The 22526-nt window shown below is 43.9% G+C and overlaps 1 protein-coding gene and 1 long non-coding RNA gene across 4 annotated transcripts in view; one reads left to right on the forward strand and one right to left on the reverse strand.

Annotated features, from left to right (window-relative positions):
- Positions 1–12166: 12166 nt before the first annotated feature.
- The window catches only part of DISP3 (dispatched RND transporter family member 3), a 93267-nt gene continuing 82907 nt past the window's right edge, over positions 12167–22526 (reverse strand). The window contains exon 21 of the mRNA XM_001371695.4: positions 12167–20993. Coding sequence (XP_001371732.2) covers positions 20631–20993 — 363 coding nt within the window. The 3' untranslated portion in view covers positions 12167–20630. The remainder of the gene's footprint in view (positions 20994–22526) is intronic.
- The window catches only part of LOC103102011 (uncharacterized), a 52457-nt gene continuing 45818 nt past the window's right edge, over positions 15888–22526 (forward strand). For all 3 annotated transcript variants that reach the window (XR_008911568.1, XR_466424.3, XR_008911569.1), the window contains exons 1-2: positions 15888–16012; positions 18630–18757. This is a non-coding gene — a long non-coding RNA (uncharacterized LOC103102011). The remainder of the gene's footprint in view (positions 16013–18629; positions 18758–22526) is intronic.

A 22526-nucleotide genomic window follows, 5' to 3' on the forward strand; every position in this document is an offset into this window, starting at 1 on the left:
TTAGTAATAATGGACAGGAAGAACACCAGCCTAGCAGAGGCCAAAGTATATCCATCTCTGGCTAACTCCCAGAGATCAGATGCTTTTTGGACTGAATTGCAGTTCAACAATACCTAGTCCTACCTCTGTTTCTAGTAGCCTGTATTTCAATATTGACTTTTCTGCTACAGGCATATCAATTTTGACCTTCTTTTGGGGGAAGAAAAGAGGGAAGCAGTTGGGGTCTAAGGAGTGACTAATACAAAATGATTTGAGGCTCAGGAATAGTGATGACTGCTTTTTTTCCCAAGTAGGACAGGGGGAAAACTGTGGAAATGTTTGCCATCAGTGTCCTTGATTAGGGTTGCCTTCATTCAAGTGGGCTTTTGGCTTTCTAAATGATCTCTGAAAGCAACTAGGCTGGCTATTTCTGCTGCAAGATTATTTTACAGTGCCCATCAACTGACTGCTTTACCAGGGGTCACCCAGAAAGTGATTTCCAAATCTGCCCAGGCTGCAGATTCTCCCAGCTTCACAGCCATCAGCATTTTCTTACTCTATTCAGATCAATAGGACCTTCAGATGTGACCTCAAGTTCAATTATGGCTTCAATTATGGAATAAAGAGGCTGTTACAGCACACCTACCTCTCATTAAAAACTCTGCTCTGGGGGCCTGTGGGGCTGCTGCTGGGGGGAAATCATTAGCCCACTAATTGGAAATCAATTTAAAGTGCATTTGCTTAATTATATGAGCATTGTAAATTATCTATAAATTGTTAATTTAGTTGAATGTCACACCGGATTTTAGTTTTATTAATTGAATTTCCCAGGTGTGTGTATTTGGGAGTGGGGAGGGATCTTTATTTTCTTTTCTCTGCCTTCAGTTCTTTCTTTCTTGCCCTCTTGCTTTCTCTTCTTTCCTCTTCATCTCATCAGGCTACCTATCCCCTTCTTGGAACTGTTTATATAGTTATAAATAGCTTATATCACATGGGGGTGGGGAAAAGTACCATATGTTTATTATCCTCTGCCTTCAGTCTCCTCTCACATAACTTCACTCCCTATGCTCAGTTCCCACCTCCAGTCACCCTTATAATTCTATCCTTACCTCCAATGTTGCCTTAAATCTACCTAAAATTCCATTCCTATGGGCCAGCTCTATTTTCAGTCTCCTCATCACTGGATGACTCCCACCCCACCCCATAATCACTATCTCAGTCCCTAGTTTCCACATAACTCCATCTTCATATACCAAGCATAACTTCAGGTTTTCTGTAATTTCAGCTCCATGGTTCAGTTCTATCCAAAACTTTCTTTCTCTCTAATTCTTCTGTTCCTTTTTCTTTTACTAAGCTCAAGATATTGTCTCTTGGCCTAAGAGAATAGGTTTCATCTAAAAGTAACCTTTGTTATTATATTGTAGTGTTGTTGGACAATATTAAAGTGGGAAGGGAATTAAACAGTGTCTGGATCTAACTAATGGGTGTGAGTGGACAGCACCTGGATCTAAGTTTCTAGTTTTCCATGCTTCCAACTTTGCCTTTAGCCTTTAATGATCAAACTGCCTGCATTTCTATTCTCCTGGTCTCACTGCCCCTATCTGCATCAGGCAATAAAAACAGTAATCATTGACATTGACTTTTCAGGGCCAGTGAACCCAGGGTGGCTAAGTGTAAGTGTTTTGAACATCTTCAAGCCATGGGGCCAGATTAGTGTAGGTGTTTGCTAGGACAGCTATGAGATGATCTGTGGGGAATATGGCATGGTTCTAGGTAATGTTGGTCAGTGTGGAAGTGTGGGACACTCTCTCCCAAGACTGCCAGGTAGGTGCCTCAGTGGATAAAGAATCAAACCTGGAGTCTGGCCTCAGTTGCTGACTCTGAGTAAGTGACTTAACATCACTTTCCTTGCTCTTACCACTGTTCTGCCTCAGAACTGATAGCTAGTATTGATTCTAAGACAGAAAATAAGTGTTAAAAAGATTGCCAGGCTTGATCCCCAAGAGACTAGCATTCAGAGGTTCAGGCCAAAGTCATTGGTTCTTGAATGAATGAGAAAGAATTTATTTAGGATTTACTCTGTACTGAGACCTGTACTAATCACAGGAGATACAGAGACAAGAACAAAGGAAGTTCCTGCTCTCAAGGAGCCCACATTCTAATAGGCAAGACAGCAAATGAGGGGAAGTCAGAGCTAGGGAGGAGCCCTCTGACCTGATAAATTATGAGGATAGTGAGTAGATTCAAAAGGGGAGTAGATTGACCTACAATGAAAATTACCAAAGGGAAGGCTTTCTAGGGCACAGGCACCAGAGCCTTCCAGGTTTCAAAGCCCATGGAACAGGAGAGGAAGAGAGGGTTGTAGTGGAAAGAACACTGACTATGGAGTCAGAAGACCTGGGTTAAATCCTGGCTCCTCCCTTCCTGTGTGATCTTGGTCAATTCATAGCTTTTCTGGGCTTAGTTTTCTTGAAAGTAAATTTAAGGAATTGAATTAGTGAATTAGAATGAAAATTTACGGAATTGATTTTTGAAGTTCTTTTTGGCTCTAAATCCAATAAATATATAACTCTGGCCCAGGCACCTATGATTAAGGACTCTTTGGGGAAAAGTCTAAGTTAGAGAGCAGAGAGAAGAGGATGAATCTAGGAGGTGTTATGGAGATAGAAATGGCAAGACTGGGTAAATGAAGTCACATAGCAAGTACATAGGGATCATAATTAAACTCCTTGTACATCAAAACTGGGCTGGGAGAACTTTGTGTTCAGGTAGTTAAGATAACAGAGAACCCATCCCTTTGCTTACTATCTTTCTCCCTCTTCTTTTATGTGGAAAAGTGAGGAGATGAGGACTATCTTGAATATATCATATATGCCCAATCCAGTCCAAAGTTTAATATTATCTTACGCAGAATAGGTACAATATCAACAGATATTGCCCAATGAATGGATGAGTTGAAAGGATTCCCATTCATTATCCAATTAATACTTCCCCTTCTCCTAGGGAAATAGAACTATTCAGTATTCTTTAGGAGTGGGATTATTGCTTTCTTAGTGAGGCAAAATGAAAATTTAAAGAAATTAAGTATTCAGTAGTTTGAAGGCTCCTAATGACTCCTAATGGCAAAAGATCTACATTCAAATCTTGCCTTTGAAACCAGCTACCTGTATGACCATGGGCAAGTAACTTAACCTCTTAGAGCTCATATTTATTTATCCATATCATGAACTTATAGTTTCCTCTGTGGGGCTAATAGCTGGGTTGTGAGGAGCAAATAAGATGATGCACGTAAATCCCTCTGCAGATCTTTATGCTTAAATAATAACCAGTTATTATTATCTGCAGTTGAAAAATACATTTGAGAAGGGCAGCTAGGCAGCACAGTGGATAGAGCACCAGGCTTGGAGTCAGGAGGACTTAGGTTGAAATCTGACCTCAGATACTTCCTAGCTGTGTGACCCTGGGCAAGTCATTTAATCCCAATTGCCTACCTCTTTCCACTCTTCTGTCTTAGAAATGACACTAACAAGCCCAAAGACCCCAGTTTTGGGGACCAAAACCCACTATTTGATAAAAATTACTAGGAAAATTGGAAGACAGTATGGGAGAGATTAGGTTTGGATCAACATCTCACACCCTATACCAAGATAAACTCAGAATGGGTGAATGGCCTGAATATAAAGAAGGAAACTATAAGCAAATTAGGCAAACACAGAATAGTATACTTGTTAGATATTTGGGAAAGGAAAGACTTTAAAACCAAGCAAGAGCTAGAAAAAAATCACAAAATGTAAAATCAATAATTTTGATTACATCAAATTAAAAAGTTTTTGTACAAACAAAATGAATGCATCCAAAATTAGAAGGGAAGCAACAAATTGGGAAACAACCTTCATTACAAAAACCTCTGACAAAGGTCTAATTACTCAAATTTATAAAGAGCTAAACCAAGTTTACAAAAAAAGCAAGCCATTCACCAATTGATAAATGGGCAAGGGACATGAATAAGCAATTTTCAGTTAAAAGAAATAAAAACTATTAATAAGCACATGAAAAAGTATTCTAAATCTCTTATAATCAGAGAGATGCAAATCAAAACAACCCTGAGGTACCACCTCACACCTAGCAGACTGGGCTAACATGACAGCAAAGGAAAGTAATGAATGCTGGAGGGGATGTGGCAAAGTCAGGACATTAATGCATTGCTGGTGGAGTTGTGAACTGATCCAACCATTCTGGAGGGCAATTTGGAACTATGCCCAAAGGGTGATAAAAGACTGTCTGCCCTTTGATCCAGCCATAGCACTGCTGGGTTTGTACCCCAAAGAGATAATAAGGAAAAAGACATGTACAAGAATATTCATAGCTGCTCTCTTTGTGGTGGCCAAAAATTAGAAAATGAGGGGATGCCCTTCAATTGGGGAATAGCTGAAAAAACTGTGGTATCTGTTGGTGATGGAATACTATTGTGCTCACAGGAATAATAAAGTGGAGGAATTCCATGTGAACTGGAACAACCTCCAGGAAGTGATGCAGAGTGAGAGGAGCAGAACCAGGAGAACATTGTACACAGAGACTGATACACTGTGGTACAATTGAATGTAATAGACTTCTCCATTAGTGGCAATGCAGTGATCCTGAACAACTTGGAGGGATCTATGAGAAAGAACACTATCCACATTCAGAGGAAACACTATGGGAGTAAAGACACCAAAGAAAAACAACTGCTTGAATACATGGATCAAAGGGATATGGTTGGGGATGTAGACTAAATGAACATCCTAAGTGCAAACAACAACATGAAAATAGTTCTGATCAAGGACACAAGCAATACCCAATGAAATAGCTCATTGGCTGCAGGACGGGTGGTTGGAGGGGAGGGAGGGAAATAATGTGATTATTGTAACCAAGGAATAATGTTCTAAATTGACTAAATAAACTTATTCAAATGGAAAAAAAATGTAAAGCAATTCCCCCCCTCCAAATAAAGCCTCTTCTAGGTCTAAAAAAAAAAGAAATGATACTAATACAGAAGGTAAGAGAGAAAGGAAGGGAGGAAGGAAGGAAGGAAGGAATGAAAGAAGAAAGAAAGAAGAAAGAAAATATTTGGGAGCCTCCAGCTCAGGCTATATATTTCCTGATTCTAACTGCTAGTGCCTTCCATCCCAAACTACCTTGTATTTAACTACTTGTATATATTGGTTTTTATTCACTTTATATTTGTGCCACTCAGACTTATATGTGTCCTTATCATTTCCTTTATTAGGATGTAGACCCCTTGTGAGTAGAGAATATTTCCTTTTTTGCATTTGTGTCCCAGTGCCTGGCACTTACTGGATGCCTAATAAATACTGTTGATGGACTGAAATATACTCCTAGTGGAGAGAATGGTAGTTGTAGAGGGTGGGGCTCACTCTACTGGTTTCTCACTCCCTGTCTTTTTGACTCCTGGGTCCTCTTGCCCCTGAAGACCAAAACAAGCAGCCCAATAGTTCTCACTTAGTGGATATTGTATATAAATAGCCATTGGAAGGGCAGCTAGGAGGATCAGCAGATAGAGAGCCAGACTCGAGGATGGACCTGGGTTCAGATCTGGCCTCAAATACTTCCTAACTGTGTGACCCTGGGTAAGTCACTTAACCCCAATTGCTTAGCCCTTTGAAGGGATTCTTAGTATGGATTCTAAGACAGAAGGGAAGGGTTATAAAAATAAATGGCATTGGATGGCACACAGCTAAGCTAAGAGACTGCTCACCTAATCTCTTCTCGTCCCTGATTGGAGGTCTTCGTGCTGCATTTTGGGAACAGGGTATATTCAGAAAAGGAGGGATCCCATGAGGCCTGGGAGCACCAACCTCTCATCCTAGAGCAGCCAAGCTATAGAGAAACGGTCCCTGCTGATGGGCTAATATTTTAAGGAAGCTTTAATTGGCTTCCCAAGGGGGGCATTTCCTAGGGTTCTTTGCAGCTTGAATGTCAAACTGAGTCTCTGGAGATTCTTATAAAAAAGGTGGGGGCAGATTCTTCTCTCTCTCCTTTACACACATCCCCAACCTCTGCCTGTATATGGTAGCCCTGCCAGTCATGGCTGCTGGACTTTGAGAGAGTTTGACTCAGGAGTAAAGGTCAGAGGATCATAGGAGTCACCTTTGAGGCATCCAGTTCAACTTCTTCATTTTCACAAGGTGAGGGGAGTGCCTGAGGTCTCACAAGTAGTAAGTAGGCTGACTGGGTTTGGGGGTTCCTTAGGCTTCATCCATAAACCACCAAGCATGCATTAAGTGCTTACTATATGCTAAACATTGTTGCCAGGCTCTGGGAATACCGAGATAAAAATGAAGCAGTTCCAATCCTCAAGGACATTTTGTTCTATGGAAGAAGAAAGGTACATATAAGTATATGCAAAATATATATATCACTTTTTTTTCCAGAGGAGACACTAGCAAATGGGGTGGGGTGGGGCAGGAAATCAGGAAAGACTTCCTGGAGGAGGTGGCCCTTGAACTGACCTTTGAACAAAGCTAAAGGTTTTGAGAGGCAGAGATGAGAAGAAAGGGCATTCCAGGTTGTATAGAGACAGGAGAAAGAAGGTAAGTAAGGAACAGCAAAGACAGCCAGTCTGACTGGACCATAGGGTGAGTAAAGAGAAGGAAAGAGAATGAGCATTTCATTAATGACTGTTATGTGCCAGGCACTGTGCTGAGTGCTTTGTGAAAATTATCTCATTTGATCCTCACAACAATTCTGGGAGGTAGACGGGATTATTATTCCCATTTTACAGTTGATTAAACTGAAGCAAACAGCCACTGTCATCCAGCTAGTAAGTGTCTGAGGCTAGGTTCAAACTCAAATCTTCCTCCCTTCTGGCCCAATCTATCATATTCAACACCTAGCTGTTGAATGGAAGTAATGGGGAATAAGCCTGGAAAGGTGGATTGGAGCTAAAGCAAACAGAAGAATTTGTGTTTGATCCCCACAGAAAACAAGCACCAATTTGGAAGCCTTGAAAGTCAATGGCTGTGGTGGGGTGGGGAGAGGAAGGCTACAGAAGAAGTGGAGCCCTTGTCAAAATCTTTGGGGTCCTCCCTATCTCCCACCATCAATGTCCCTTCAAGGAAATTTCATCTTGGATCCCCACCTCCTGCCAGACTCACTTAGGCTATGCCTCCACTGTCCTCCAACTCCACGCAGGGCTTCCTCATTCCATGTTGCTCTTGTTAAGTCATTTCAGTCTTGTCCAACTCTTCATGATCCCATTGGAGATTTTGCTGTCAGAGAGCCTGCAGTGGTTCGCCATTTCCTTCTCCAGCTCATTTTACAGATGGGGAAACTGAGGCCAACAGGGTTAGGTGCCCTGCCCAGGGTCACACAGATAGTAAGCATCTGAGACTGGATCTGAACTCAAAAAGATGACTCTATCTCCCAATGCCACCGAGCTGCTCCTGAATCCATACTGTTCACTTTTCCTATCTTCCCCCTCTCCTTCTACATTACCAGAAGTGAGCCTGTTATAGTAGAAAGCACTTCAGAAAGGGATTTGGGACCTCTGGATTTGGGTTCTGGGTTTCTGGGTTCCATGTTCTAAGGACTCTTCCAGCTCTGACATTCTGTATTCTAATGCTCTCCCAGCTCCCCGCCTTCCATCATTTCTCCTCCATATGCGTTAGAGGGCAAAGCTCTTTGAGTGTTTCAAGGTGACAGTCAGTGTTCCGGAGTGTTAATGAGAGTGTGATGGAGGAGACCATCCCTGCAAGGCATGCATTTTTACGGTGGCCTTTTGCTTCTAGGAACAAAAAGTCCTTTAGGAGTAGTTGGAACTTTCTGGAGCCAAGGAAGTGGTGTTGAGTTTAGCAAAAGAGACTACAGGCTTCATGACACATCCTGGGCTGGGAGCACCACAGAAGAGCTCCCTTTCTCTGGGGGTGATTGCCAGAAGCCTTAGCCATATAATGACTAGAGGCAGAGCAAAAAGTTCTTAATCAGAGATTCAGTGCTAGAAAAAAAATCTCACAGGCCATCTAATCCAAACTCTCCTTTTACAGGAAAGGAAATGGAGGCCCAGAGAGGTTGAGGGTGCCCAGGTAGTAAGTGGCAGAGTTGAGATTGGGACCCAGGTGTTTTGTTTGTGAATCCATCACTCCTATCACCCAACCATACGCTATAAGGCCTGGAAGGGACTTTAGAGATCATTTCCCTCAGCCCTCTTATTTTAATGATGGGAAATTAAAGGCCAGACCTACTCAAGACCACGGAGAGTGAGGAGTGAAACCCTGGTTAGAACCCAAGTCTCTTGACTCTTAATCCATTACATACCTTTTGCCCCTCTGATATAAGATTAGACTTGTTGGTCCAAAGACCATCATGACAATTTCCCTTAAGGAAGGCTGTTGCTTATAGAATGGATGCATGGAAACCATTGTTATAAGATCATGGCCTGATGGTTTTGAGGTCACCATGACAATCACCCCTTAAAGGAGGCTGCAAACCTATAGAACATACTTAGGAGAAAATACTGACAATACCATTTTTCAAAGGTTGGCACACTGGGTCCCCCAAACATTTTGCCTGGTTGTTTTCCCTGATATGCAACCCCCCCCCAATAATATTTTGCTCTGACTCCTGATACACAATTCAGCCAGCCCCTAGAGGCTATCTAAACTCACCCATGGAAGAACATTTTGGAGCATCACTTCCCTTCCAACAGGAATACTCCTTCCTGCCGGAGCACCTTCTCCCCTCCAGCAGGAGCAGATCCACCCACCAGAGCACCTCTCCTTCTTGCTCTGGGCTTCCCAAAACAGAATTGTCCTTGTGGGAATTCTACTCTGTTAGTGTGAATTGTATGGTAGGTCTTTTCCTCTTTCCCCTTTTCATTCTTTCCCATTGCTTGCAATAAAGTTTAGCTTTGAACTCACTTCCATTGTTTTACATGTTATTTTCACTCCTGAAGGAGTTGTTTTCCCTGACATCCCTGTTCCTTAAGACATAAACAGGGTGCTCAGAAAAGGACTTAGTCTTTTGGCAGCCACATCCTACAATGGAGGAGTATGTTGCTGTGAGCTCAGGTGTACCCCACGTCCTCTCAGGAGGGACAACTTTATGCCATAGAACTATCCTAAAACACTACCCCGGGAGGAAAGAACCCAGGAACAGGCTTCTTTCTCAGTCCCTCTCCCTCCTAACGTGGGACAGTCACCATCCTCCATTTTCCAAAGCTGTGCCTCAGATGCTACAGATTGAGAGATAGATGGAGGTGATTAATGATGACCAAGAGCTTTCATTCTGGGGATGAAATATATTAACTAGACCGTCTAGTCATGTTTGTTCACTCAGTCACTCCATTCATCCGTTCTTTTACTCATCATTTATTTATTTTGTGGGTTAGCTCCCTCCTCCTATCAGAAAGATTTGAAGCTGTTTGCAAGACCCAACCCAGAATAAACTAAGGCAAATTAAAAAACCAAACCAAACCAAACCAATTAAAAGGAGCAGGGGGATAGATGCTATCAGGCACCTGAGGTGACTTAGTTACTGTCACTGGGCACTGAATTTTCCTTTGGGTTTCCTGGCTGCTAAACCAGGGAGGAAAACAGAATGAGTTATGCAGTTCTCTGGGCTGATAAAAGAAAGCACACAAATTCATCTGCAGAGACAAGCCTTTTCCTGGCTCTGATTTCTAAGAGGAATTTATCTGTGGGTCATATATAAGGGACTGGGGGGGGAGCATAATGAAGGCGATATCTGGAGAAGACAAAGGAGCGTTGCTCAAGGGGATGTGTCTTGGATCAACTCTGGAGGAAAGTGGAGGGTGGAACGTTAAATCTTAACCCTATGAAGGCATTTCTACAAGGAGCTGAGATAACTGGGTCCAAGATTCCCAGCCTTCTGGTGCTCTGCCTTAATAGGAGACAATAGTTGAGAAACTGAGAGGAATGGACAGCTAATGTGTTCATTGGGTTGACCCAGAGATCAGTTGTCTTAAGTGAGCTGTGGGTGAAAGCTGGATCTTCATCAATTCAGGGTCCAACAACAAATGTCTTATGGCTGAATTCTCTGCCCAAGGCCTGAAGTGTCAATAGTCTGTGTTACTGATTCAAAAAGAATCCATATGTCTGCAATGCCAGACGCGTGGATGTTTTGCTGGGAAAGTCCAGGGTCTGCCTCTTGCCCTCTTGCAGATGGAGAGCCAGCCCCCTTTTGCATGGATGTGGGCCACTGGAGAGGAGGGGCATAGTTTCCTCCAAAAGGAGATTTGAATCTACTCCAAGTGCTTGGCCAAACACTTGGTGGAAATGCCAGAGTTTTGCTCCATATGACAAAGAAGAGACATTTGGAGCCTGAGCATGTTGAAGAGTAGGTGTTACCAGTCACACCTCAATGGCCCCTAAGAGGGTTTCATCATGGCCTGGGTGGAATGGCTGGGACTAAGTAGGGCTGGCTATCTCCGGATGGGCCCACCAGGATGAGTTATCAATAAAACAAATCCCCTCCCTCCTCCCCCAAGGTTGCCAAACGAATTGACCTGTTAGATGGGATCGTTAAGACATGTCCGATGTAACTGCTGGAGGATGACTGCCAAATACAATGATTTGAGCTTCAGTCCAGTTGAGACTAAGCTGCTTTTTCTGACAATTAGCCAACAGGCTTGCAGACATCTGCTCCGAGGCAGAGATAATAAAATCATGGACTCAGCAGAAAGGAAGATGCTCACTTTCCTGTTGGCTTTTGGCGGGGTTGTGATACGCACCTGGTGTGTCTAATAGCAACCCGCTCCTGGAGATCTTGAAGAGGGGACAGGGTGGGGGACGATGGAGGTTACAGTTGGGGTGTCTCTCCCAGGTAAGTGCTTGTGAGGAACAAATGAGATTTTGATAGATGGCTGACTGATGGAAGGAGACTTTTGGATTTGGTGAAAAAACTGGCCGTCCTATGGTTTGTCATGCAGTTACAGAATGTCAGCATATCGGAGAAGCTTTAGAATGTAGAATGGAAATAATTGGAGGGCCCTTAGAACACAAAATGTCTGAGCTGAGAGGATCTTAGAACACAGAACAATGAAGCTAGGAGGGACTTTAGAATATAATTTGTGAGGATTCCCAGAAATCTTAGGTAATAGAATAGCCAAAAAGTACCTTAGAACAGAGAATATCAGAGGTAGGAAGGACCTTAGAACACAGAATGTCAGAGCTGGGAGAGAGCTTAGAACAGAGACTGTCAGAGCTGGGAGAGAACTTAGAACAGAGAATGTCAGAGCTGGGAGAGAGCTTAGAACAGAGAATGTCAGAGCTGGGAGAGACCTTAGAACAGAGAATGTCAGAGCTGAGAGAGACCTTAGAACAGAGAATGTCAGAGCTGGGAGAGACCTTAGAACAGAGAATGTCAGAGCTGGGAGAGACCTTAGAACAGAATGTCAGAGCTGGGAGAGACCTCAGAACAGAGAATGTCAGAGCTGGGAGAGACCTCAGAACAGAGAATGTCAGAGCTGGAAGAAGACTTAGAACATAATAGATGAGAATTCAGAGAAATCTTAGACAATAGAATAGCCAAATTACCTTAGAACACAGAATATCAGAGGTGGGAAGAGCCTTAGAACAAGGAATATAAATTGGGCTTGGGAGAGAGAGTTGGGAAAGAGGAAAGGAAGAGGACATTTTTTCTTTGGTCTTTGTATCTCCAACATTTAGCATAATGCCTGTGTAATAGCACATCAACAGGCACTTAATTGATCCTTGTTGAATGAATGAATGAGTGAGTGAGTGAGTGAAACCTAGGTGGAGGACTTCATAGTGTTGTTCCAATCCACCTTTTTATATTCTATCTCATGTCAGTCTCCCTCACAAACTCTATATTCCAGCTTAGCTAGCCTACCAGTTGCTCTCTAAATTCAGAATTCCAGCTCCCACGTTGTACCTTTGCCCCAGCTGTGCCCCATTTCTGGAATGCCCTCCCTCCTTACTCTTACCTCCTAGAACTCCTGGTCTCCTCCAAAGTTCAGTTCAGGTAAACAGGACTCAAGTACTCTATCTTTCATTGTGTATTCATGCTTTGCATTTACTCATCTGTGTACCTCCTGCATTGTCCCCACCCCAACTCTATTAGAATATAAGCTCCTTGAGGGCAGACCTTTGTACCTTCAACACCAAGGACAGAGCACATAGTAAGTGCTTAGTAAATAATACCAAATAAATGGTTTTCGAAATTGAATTTATTTGAGAAAGGAGAGAGAAGAAAATAAAGTTGGAGAGAGAGGAATGAACCCCATTTTATGAACTGGAGGACTATTGGAGAATGAAGCCAAAGGAAGGTTGGAGAAATAATGTATGCATATGTGAGAAGCAAGAAAAAGCCACCGACAACCACACTTCCCATCTGGCTGGTCCCCTAAAACTGGACCAGCTGCTCTATCTTTTCATCTCCTCACCTGTTCTTCTAGATTATTATTTTTTAGCCTCAGTTATTCAAAGAGAGAAAGTCTACAGACAGGCCTGACTTTGGCAAGTGTCCCAACACAGGGGTGGCCCTGCTTAACTCTATTTCAGAAACCAAGTCCAAAGGGAATACTTAGCCCAGAATCATTTGATATATGGGATGATGGCGGGGAAGCCCACCCAGCAGAACTAGCTCCCTGGAATTCAAGAATGCCACAGATGGTATGGGACAGTAGGAAGGGCTAGCTCTGGAGTCAGAGGACATGAGTTCAAATCCCATCCCTGTCATTTTTAGAAGCTTACTGGAGCCCATAGGCTCAGGGAGTCTATTTACTGCTTGGGAGACCTCAAACAAATCTGTTCACTTCCTTGAGCCTCAGTTGCCTCATCTGTAAAATGAGGGGTTTGGACTAGATGGTCTCTAAGGTTCCTGTGAGTCCTAGAGCTATGAGCCTGTATGGTCTAATGCACCCCAGCTCTAAGGGATTGGCAGAGGAAAGGAAGGAGGGGAGGGTAGAGGGTCATGATTGCCAGGATGTTGACTTCCTCTCCCCACTTATTTCCTTGTCACTCCTCTTTGCTCTGATGCCTTCTGTCAGCCCGTACCTCCTTCCCCATTGGGAGCCCTGTCTGCTGGTAATGAATGCCATTTCATTAAAGTTGGGTGAAGACTCATTAAGACTGCAAACTGGGCATTGGTGGTAAATAAGCATTAAGATTTTTGCCCTGGGTGTCAGCGTCTTCTCTCCAAAGGGCAGCCCTGTTCCCTGCTGGGGCACATCTTGAAGTGGAGGCACAGGATGAAGGAGGTCCTCTGATTGAGAGGAAGCCCAGCCTGGAGTTTGGCCCTGACCTCCATGGCTGTCTGTTGGCATCAAATGAGCACTCAACTTCCTCTCCCCATGAGAGCAATGCAGTCTGTTTGACAAAGGATCATACACAGATTCGGATCAGAGATTCTGAGCTGGAAGGGACCTTAGAGATAATTTAATGCAACCTCCTCATTTTACAGAAGAGAAAACCAAGGCCCATGGTCACACAGGTAGAAGGCAGCAAAGCTGGGGTGTGAACCTTGACCTTGGCTTTATACATAGACCCAGTAAAAAGCAATCCGCATGATGAAAAGGTACCTTTAGTCCCAAAATATTTTCCTTTCCTCTTCTATTCATGCCTAAAATTAGTTCTGCTTTTGGGCTGAGGCCCAAAGAGAGTGAGGGACTTGCCCATAGTTTTTCAGTGAATTAACAGCAGTATATAACACTGAAACCTCAAGGAGCCTCAGTTTCCTAATCTGTAAAAAGAGACAGTTGGCTCAGATCACTTTGAGGACTCACCTTGGATAGAGTTCCAGACCTGGAGTCAGGAAGACTCCTCTTCCTGAGTTCAAATCCAGCCTCTGACACTTACTAGCTGGGTGACTCTGGGAAAGTCACTTAACCCTGTTTGCCTCAGTTTCCTCATCTGTAAAATAGGATGGATAAGGAAATGGCAAATCACTTGAGTATCTTTTTATTTTTTAATTTTTTAAAAATTATTTTTATTTATTTATTTTAGAAACCCTTACCTTCCATCTTAGAATCAATACTGTGTATTGGTTCCAAGGCAGAAGAGTGGTAAGGGTTAGGCAATGGGGGTCAAGTGACTTGCCCAGGGTCACACAGCTGGGAAGTGTCTGAGGCCATTTTTGAACCTAGGACCCCCCTGTCTCTAGGACTGGCTCTCAATCCATTGGGTATCTTTTTAAAGAAAACTCCAAATGGGTCATAAAGAGTCTGACACACCTGACAAATGACTAAGCAACAAACTTGGGGGGGTTACAATAAGCCCTATCGTGGCACTTGGCAGCAGCCTAGATCCACAGAAAAGTTGGCATGCATATTGCTAACTTCCCGATGAATACTAACTTCACCTAGAAGGAGCCCAACCTAGCATTTCCTGGCTATTCCAGGGAAATCACTAAAACCATCCACCTCCTACCCTACATTCTGGCAAATGGCAGGAAGGCAAGACTGGATTTTGGGGAAGAAGCAAACAAGCACCCGGTGAGCTATGGGTTTCTCTTCAACTGGACTTTAGTTAATAGCATGCAAATGACATGCAAATGCAATGCAAATATTCCCACTCTTAATATCATGGTCCCAGGCAGTTTTGAGACAAGGATTCAGGTAAAGGAGTTCCACTTCCTTAAGCATCTAATTTGTCACTTCACTTTGATGGATTCCTTCATTCCCCTCTCCCCCTCCCTGTTTCTCCCCCATCAATCTCCTTCCATTGCCCTAGGAGGGATGGTCCAGGATGCTGAGCTCTTCATAATATTTTTGACAGCTGGGTCTCTAAGCACAAAGGTCTTTCCCTAGGCACTGAAGCCCAGGTTGTGGGGGGGGGGTTAGAAGATGGTAGCTTAGGTGGCAGGACTAGCCAGCCCCTGGCTCCATTTTCTCTCTTTCTTTTTTTAAACCCTTACATTCCATCTTGGAATCCATACTGTGTATTGGCTCCAAGGCAGAAGAGTGGTAAGGGCTAGGCAATGGGGGTCAAGTGACTTGTCCAGGGTCACACAGCTGGGAAGTGTCTGAGGTCCGATTTGAACCCAGGACCTCCCATCTTCAGGTCTGGTTCTCTATCCACTGAGCCACTGTTTGCTCCTCCCCGAGTGTTTTGTATGGCTTCATCTTTCCTTGGCTTTTCCTACTCTCTCTGAGGAATGTGTGGCTTAGACAAGCTGGCCTTTGGGGTTCTTTGGAACTAATTCTAAAATTCGATATTTCCATTCCTTGCTCCCTTTCCTCAGCACTGGGAGTTAGGTATCTTTGACTCTTCCTTCTGACTCACTCTTCAATGCCTATGATTGGTTCCTTTCTTAGTCTGGAATTTATATTATCATCATCTGGTTTAACCTCTTCACTTGAGAGATGAGGAAACTGAGGCTCAAGGAAGTGCAATCACTTGCCCAAGGCCATAGAAGAAAGAGGAAGTAGAATGAAAGGATTGTCAAGTTAGATGTAGGAAGGATCTTCGAGTTCCTATTCCCTCATTTTACAGAAGAGAAAACCAAAGCCAGACCCAGAACAGTTTCTGGTTACACCAACTAATATACTATGTTCCATATTAAAAAGGGAGCAGCTCTTCAAATGGGGTAGTTACATGGATAGAGTGCAGTGGACAGAGTGCCAGGCTTGGAGTCATATTTCTGAGTTCAAATTCAGCTCCAGACACCTACTGGCTGTGTGACCCTGGACAAGTCACTTCACCCTGTTTTCTTCACTTTCCTCCTTTGTGAACTGAGCTGGAGAAGGAAATGGCAAACCACTCTAGGATCTGCCAAGAAAACCCCAAATGGGGTCAGGAAGAGTCAGGCAGAATTGAAAATGACTGAGCAACAACTGACCAATAGAAAGGCCCAGTGGGTATGGAGTGAGTTTGTTCTCTCACAAAGGCACCCAGTCACTAAAGGAGCCCAGGGGCCTTCTGGCTGGGGAAGGCTGAGCTCTCGGCAGGGAGTGGGACATGATTCAGCAAGATGATTGAATGTGAAAGGAAAACAACATCGTTCCCAATCTGGCCAGTTCCCTCCATCTGCCCACCACAAAGATGCTGAGGAGCAGGTGGGAGGACTGAGTCAGCTGTGGGGGTAGGAGGAGAGTGGAATGAGTGGGGCATCACTGACCTACACATGGGCAGGTTTGTCTCTGCCTGTGGGGATAAGTCACTTACTAACTGAGTCACTTACATTTTTTTTTTGCTTGGTCCCCTTTGTGATTGATAGCAAAGATATCCAAACTGGTGGTTCATGTAATAGCTCAAATCTGCTGGATGGTTAGCAGCGTGCTCTAACCATTTGGATATCCAGCTGGCTGAGTATATAGTCTGCCAGCGAAGCAGCCTTCTCTGGGATGGGAATGAAGGAGTGTGATTCTGGAGCTTTGGTGCGACTGTGCTGCATAGGGATCCAATCCTGTGTTGGACACTTAATCACTGCGCCACCCAGGGCATGTAATTAAAAAACAAACAAACACATTGCTTCCTATCTTACTAACAACTCTAAAACAGAAGGGCAAGGGCTAGGCACAGGGGAATGTGACTTGCCTAGGGTCATGCAGCTATTAAGTGTCCAAGGCAGGATTAGAACCTAGGTCCTCCCAACTCCAGGCTTAGTGCTTTGTTTACTGTGCCACCTCAATACCTCTTTGGGCAGGTAATTTAACCTCCCTGAGTCTCAGTTGCCTTCTTTGTAAAGTGCAAATAATAAGGGCTCCTATTTCATACGGTTGTTGAGTTAATCCCTATGAAGTACTTTGCAAGCCTTAATGGTCTAGCTGTGTTAGATGGGGGAAAGCAGGAGTCAGAGGAGAGAAGATTCATTATAAGATGATTCTCAAGGACACCTACCCTCTCCCAGACTTACTTTAGTGCCAACAGCAGTTGGCACTTCCTCTTGCTCCCACTTCCCCTACTCTAGAACATTTTGGGGATCATGACATTCATCCCAGGAATTTCCTAGATGGCCATCTTTAAAAAGAAGATGGCAACATGATATCGGTTGGCAAGTCATCCATCCAAAGTTGACCTGTGTTCAAGTCCTGCCTCTGACACTTATTGGCTGTGTGACTCTGGAAAGTCACTTAGACTTTCAGTTGCCCTAGGTGACTCTTCAAGTGGCTACATGAGAGAGAAGGCACATTGGGAGATGGAATTTCTTCACCTGGGAGTTCCCCATAACTATAGCGAACATCTTGTCTTTATCCATCACTAAAATGGGGTTTCTGATTTGCTACTCTAATAACATTTCTTTTAGTGCTTATGAGTATAGCTGGAAGGGATCTTAACAATCATCTAGTCCAACCATGTCATTTTACAGAAGAGGAAACCAAGGCATAGAGGGTGGAAATGATTGGCTTAAAGACATACAAACAGTGAGTGGTAGAGTTGGGATTTGAACGAAGCTCTCCTGATGCCAAGGAGAAGTAAACTACTCCAGGATTTCTGCAAAGAAACCCTTAAGTGGGGTCACAAAAGTCAGACATGACTGAAAAACAACTGAACCTCTAATGTTAAATCCAGCTCTCCTTGCATTTTACCAACACTGCCTCCTTAGGATCACTGAAGAGGTAAATTATTTCTTGATTTGGTCTGCACTAAACCCTGCCCTCCATCCCCTGTTAGTCTCCAAACTCTGTTACTGTAGTTTTCATTTGAATGAGTAGGAGGAAAAGGGAAGAGAATAGCATTTATTAATGCATACTATATACAGGCACTGTGCTAAGTGCTTTATGAATATTATCTCATTTGAACTTCATAATTCTGTTAAGAAATATTGTTATCTCCATTCAAAGTTGAGGAAACTGAGGCAGAGGTTGTGACTTGTTCACAGTCACACAGCTAATAAATGTTTTTTGAGTTCAGATTTGAACTCAGATCTCTTGAGCAGCCATCTAGCTGCATCTAATAGGTAGATTTTTATGGGTAGGGCAGATTTAATGGGTACGATGCCCAAAGGTGATCAATCCAATGAGAGAAGGGCTAGACAACCACTTGAAAATCACAAGATGTTGTAGACTGACACAAGTCTGGAGCAACTTAAATAGAAGAAGCAGTATCAAGCTGGCATTTGCTAAAGTGACATTTTTTGGGCAAAGATCTGACTAGGTAATCCTCTAAATACATAGACCCATCTTCTTTTACCTTGAGCCTCAGTTTCTTTACCTGTAAAATGAGAGCAACCTATCTTCTTTTACCCTGAATCAAGAATCTATAGGGGTTCCTGATGCCATTGTTCAGGATTCTTTACTTATTACTCAGCCCTTTTAAAATCTGATTCCAATCTTTCTTTTCAGTCTGATTTTGCACTCTTCCCTCAACAATCTGTGTTTAGTCATTTCAATCATGTCCAAAACTTTGTGACCCCATTTGAGGTTTTCTTGGCAAAGATACTGGAGTAGTTTTCCATTTTCTTTTCCAGCTCACTTTCCAGTTGAGGAAACTGAGGCCAAAAAGGTTAACTGACTTGCCAGGGTCACATGACTAAGAAGTGTTTGGGGTCAAATTTGAATCCCTGCCTCCAGGCCTGGCACTCTATTCACTATAGCACCACCTAGCGACCCAATTTATGATCTAGCCACCCTTGAATTCTTGATGTTTTTCAGGGCATTACATTTTATGTCCCACCTCCATGCCTTTGAATTGATTGTTCCCCATGTCTGGAATGTCCTCCTTCCTCAACAGAAAGTCTTGGGTCCCATGATCCCCTTCAAAGCTCAGCTCAAGTACCACCTCCAATAAGAAGCCTTTCCTGATTTGCTAATTGCACTGGGACTGGGTCTGAGATTTCACTGGTAAAGGAGATGCCGCAGGTAAGGAAACTCCCTCAATCAATGCAATTTATAGTTTTAAGCAATGGCTGAAGGCATAAGAAGCTAAGTGACTTGCCCAGGGTCATACAACCAGTATACATCAGAGATAGAATTCTAATCCAGGTCCCTTTCCTGCCTCACTGTACTCTTTCTGTCTTATGTATATTTCATATTTACTTTTCTAAGCATATGTTGTCCCTCACCCTACTTCCCAACCAAAGACAAGACTGCTTTGTCTTTACAGCCGTAAGACTTAGCACTGTAGGGCCTGGCATATAATAGTGGCTTGATAAGTGACTGTCGAATTGAACTAAAATGCTTCGAATTCAATTTCTGCCATCCTATGTCTCTGGAAGTGGTGATGTATAGTGGACAGAATATGGGCTTTAGGCTCTGTCTTGGATGCTTGCTATCTATGTGACCTTGGGCAAGTCACTTTATGTCCTTCCTCCTCTAAGCCTCAGGTTCTTCATCAATAAAAGGGGGCAAGTTGGACTAGGTGGCTTCTGGAGTCCCTTTGAGGATCCTAAAAATGATGTTGTAGGGCAAAGAGAGCTATATGTTTGACAAACTGTGTTCAAGTGCTGGCTCCATAACTGTGTCCTCCAACAAATCGCTGTCTCTTTGGATCTCAGTTTGCTCATCTATAAAATGAGCCCTTTGAAATGAAAGGTTTCTTTTAGCTCTAAATTTGACAACATATGCTTTGTGTTTCCATTTCTAAGACATTCCTTTGAAAGCAGATTTCCCATTTGGGTTGGCTCTGGTTGGCAGAACCAGTCCTAGTCCCTCTCTCAAAGAGTTTCCTGCCCCCTTCCCTTTGGGCTGGGTGGCTGAGCACTGCTTGCACAGTTAATTATCTCCATTTTAAGAAAATGATGGAGTCACTGATGCTTAAAATGTACTTGTTAATGATACTGGTCGGCAGTTCCATTTTGCTTTAATAAAAACCATCTGATCTGAGGGGGTGGGTGGGTGGGCCTTCATCTCTCCCCTGTAATGTCCATTGTTTTCTAACCCCCTCCTTCCAAAGCTATCTCCAGCTTAGGCCCTGTGGATGGGCACAGAGGAAGGAAGCAGAGGGCAATGAGCCTGGGTGGGTTCTGGACTCGGCTCCAGGAAAGGGTACGATCTGAGGAGGGTCGTGATCAGGTCATGGAACCAGCAGACAGGGCTCTTGTGGAGACACTGGGGAGGATGGAAAGAAGAAAGATAGCATGCAACCTGGGAAGGGCCCTGTGGACCCCTCTCTTATGTAGAGTCAGGAAACCTTTAGGAAAAGGGGGCAACCTGTGGTGGGGATAGAAGGGACAGTGTCTTGGATAGGGAGCAAAAAAGGGAGATCCCCACCTTCCTGTTCCCCTGTCTCTGCAGTGCTCTTTTAAAAAAATAGGGAGAAGGGTGAACAGTTAGAGTGCCACTCTCACCCTAATGGCTCAGGAGCCTGAAGGGGCTGGCCCTTTCCAACCTCTGTGAAAGATCAAGAGTATAGTCTGAGGCATCCAGCCAGGAGAGGTCACTGCTGGGTAGTGGCCGCCATCTATCAACTTGGTCCCCATTTTCCACTGTGCTCAGTTCTGTCCCTAGGCAGTGAGAGGGGCCTTGGGCCCTTCCTCTGGTGTGTGTTGGACACTGCTCAGTCTGGGGACCAAGGAAATAAAGAGTTCAGTGACCTACTAGGCCATAAAGTGCCTCTGGAGTCAAAAATCAGACTCCCTTTCCCATGCTTCCCCTGCCCCTGTGGTCTCCTCCCTTCCTTCTGACCCAACTCCCACCCTCCCAGTTTTTCCTTCAGGCAAAAGGTTTACAAAAAAGGTCCCACTTCAAAAAATAGTCAGAATAAAGGAAAGAAAAGGTAGTGGATGTCCCAGGACTAGAGGTTGGTCCCACTGGGTAGGGGGATCTTGTATCCATTTCTTAGAAGCAGGAGACAGATACCCAGACCCAGGCAACCAGTCAAGAGTACAGCCCCAAGGGCTTTAAGAAAGGAAGTCCTGCTTCGGGTGAAGGAACTGGGTGCCATTATACCCAACAGGGCTGTGCTGACTGTAAGAGTGTAGAGAATAGAGACCCCTGTGTTGAGTGCGACGATCTTCCCAAACTTAGCAAAGGGAGCAATGATGCAGAAGAACAGGGGCACCGTGGCTATGACTGTGGTGACAGCACTTGAGACAATGGCCACACCCACATGCCGGACAGCCTCCAGGGTCCTCCACTGGCGCTGGGCACTGGGGTCCTGTTAGGAGACAAAAGAGACGGAGAGAACCTAGTACCTCTGGGATGTCCTGACTTCTGAGCTCATAGGATCATATGGCTAAAAGAGCATTATCCAGCCTTATGTTATAGATGAAGTTAAGCCAGAGGTTAATTGTCCTGTCCAAAGCTACGCAGGTGGGAAGTCGTAAGGGTTTAAACTCCAGTTTTAGGTCTCCAAAGACAACAATCACTCTTTTCACTGGGGACCATTTGGATTCCACGGTGCAGGTGAAGACTTTGCCTGAGAAGCAGATCCTATGAATGGTGGACTGTGAATGACCTCAGTCCCACGGGGACAGCCACAGGGCATCAGTGTGAGTGGAGGGATAGAGAGGACTTCCGGATGGACAGACAACTAGATCAGCATCCCTCCTCTGCACCACTTCTGGGAGATACTGACGAGGGCTCGTTGGGGGGGGGGTGTTACTTATCTCCAGTAATAGTCCCCACAATGGGGGCCAGGCCAGACTCTCCTACCTACCCCTCAATGCTACTCTGAATATGGAGGACCAGTTCCCCTCCACCTCAATGGAATAAGTATATGCAATAAACCTGAGTATACAGAGCATCATGGAATGTATCTGTGTATATATGTGTATATACATATATACATATGTATGAGTATAAATATACATGTGAAATATCTCTGTGTGTTCATTTTAATTTTTTAAAACCCTCACCTTCTATCTTATAATCAATACTCTGTATTGGTTCCAAGGCAGAAGAGTGGTAAGGAATAGGCAATGGGGGTTAAGTGACTTGCCCAGGGTCACCCAGACAGGAAGTGTCTGAGTCCAGATTTGAACTCAGGACCTCCCATCTCTAGGCCTGGCTCTCAATCCACTGAGTCACCCAGCTGCCCCCATGTGTATTTGTAAGGTAAGGAGATGTATGTACCCTGCTGCTTGTGCGAGGAACAGAGAAAAAGGACACAGGGACAAAGACACAGTCAGAAGCAAAAAGAAACATCAAGAGAGACATAGAGTGATAGAGAGTGGCAAAGAGGAAGAGAGACAGAGATAGAGAAACAGAAAAAAGAAAAGCATTAGAAAAAGACACATAACTGAATACTCCTGGAATTGATGCAGAGTGAAAGGAAGAGAACCAGGAGAACAGTGTACACAGAGACTGATACACTGTGGCACAATCGAACATAATGGGCTTTTCTACTAGCAGCAATGCAATGATCCAGGACAATTCTGAGGGACTTATGAGAAAGAACACTATTCACATCTAGAGGAAGAACTGTGGGAGTGGAAACCCAGAAGGAAAACAACTGCTTGATCACATGGGTCGATGGAGATATGATTGGGGATGTAGATTTTAAACAATCACCCTGGTGCAATTATCAATAATATGGAAATAGGTTTTGACCAATGATACATATAAAACCCAATGAAATTGTGTGTCAGCTACGGGAGGGGATTGGTGGAAGGGAAAGGAAAGAGCATGAATCTTGTAAACATGGAAAATATCCTAAATCAACTAATTAATAAAATTTTAAAAAACGAAA

This window comes from Monodelphis domestica, chromosome 4, assembly GCF_027887165.1.
Source record: "Monodelphis domestica isolate mMonDom1 chromosome 4, mMonDom1.pri, whole genome shotgun sequence".
Classification (NCBI taxonomy): Eukaryota; Metazoa; Chordata; class Mammalia; order Didelphimorphia; family Didelphidae; genus Monodelphis; species Monodelphis domestica.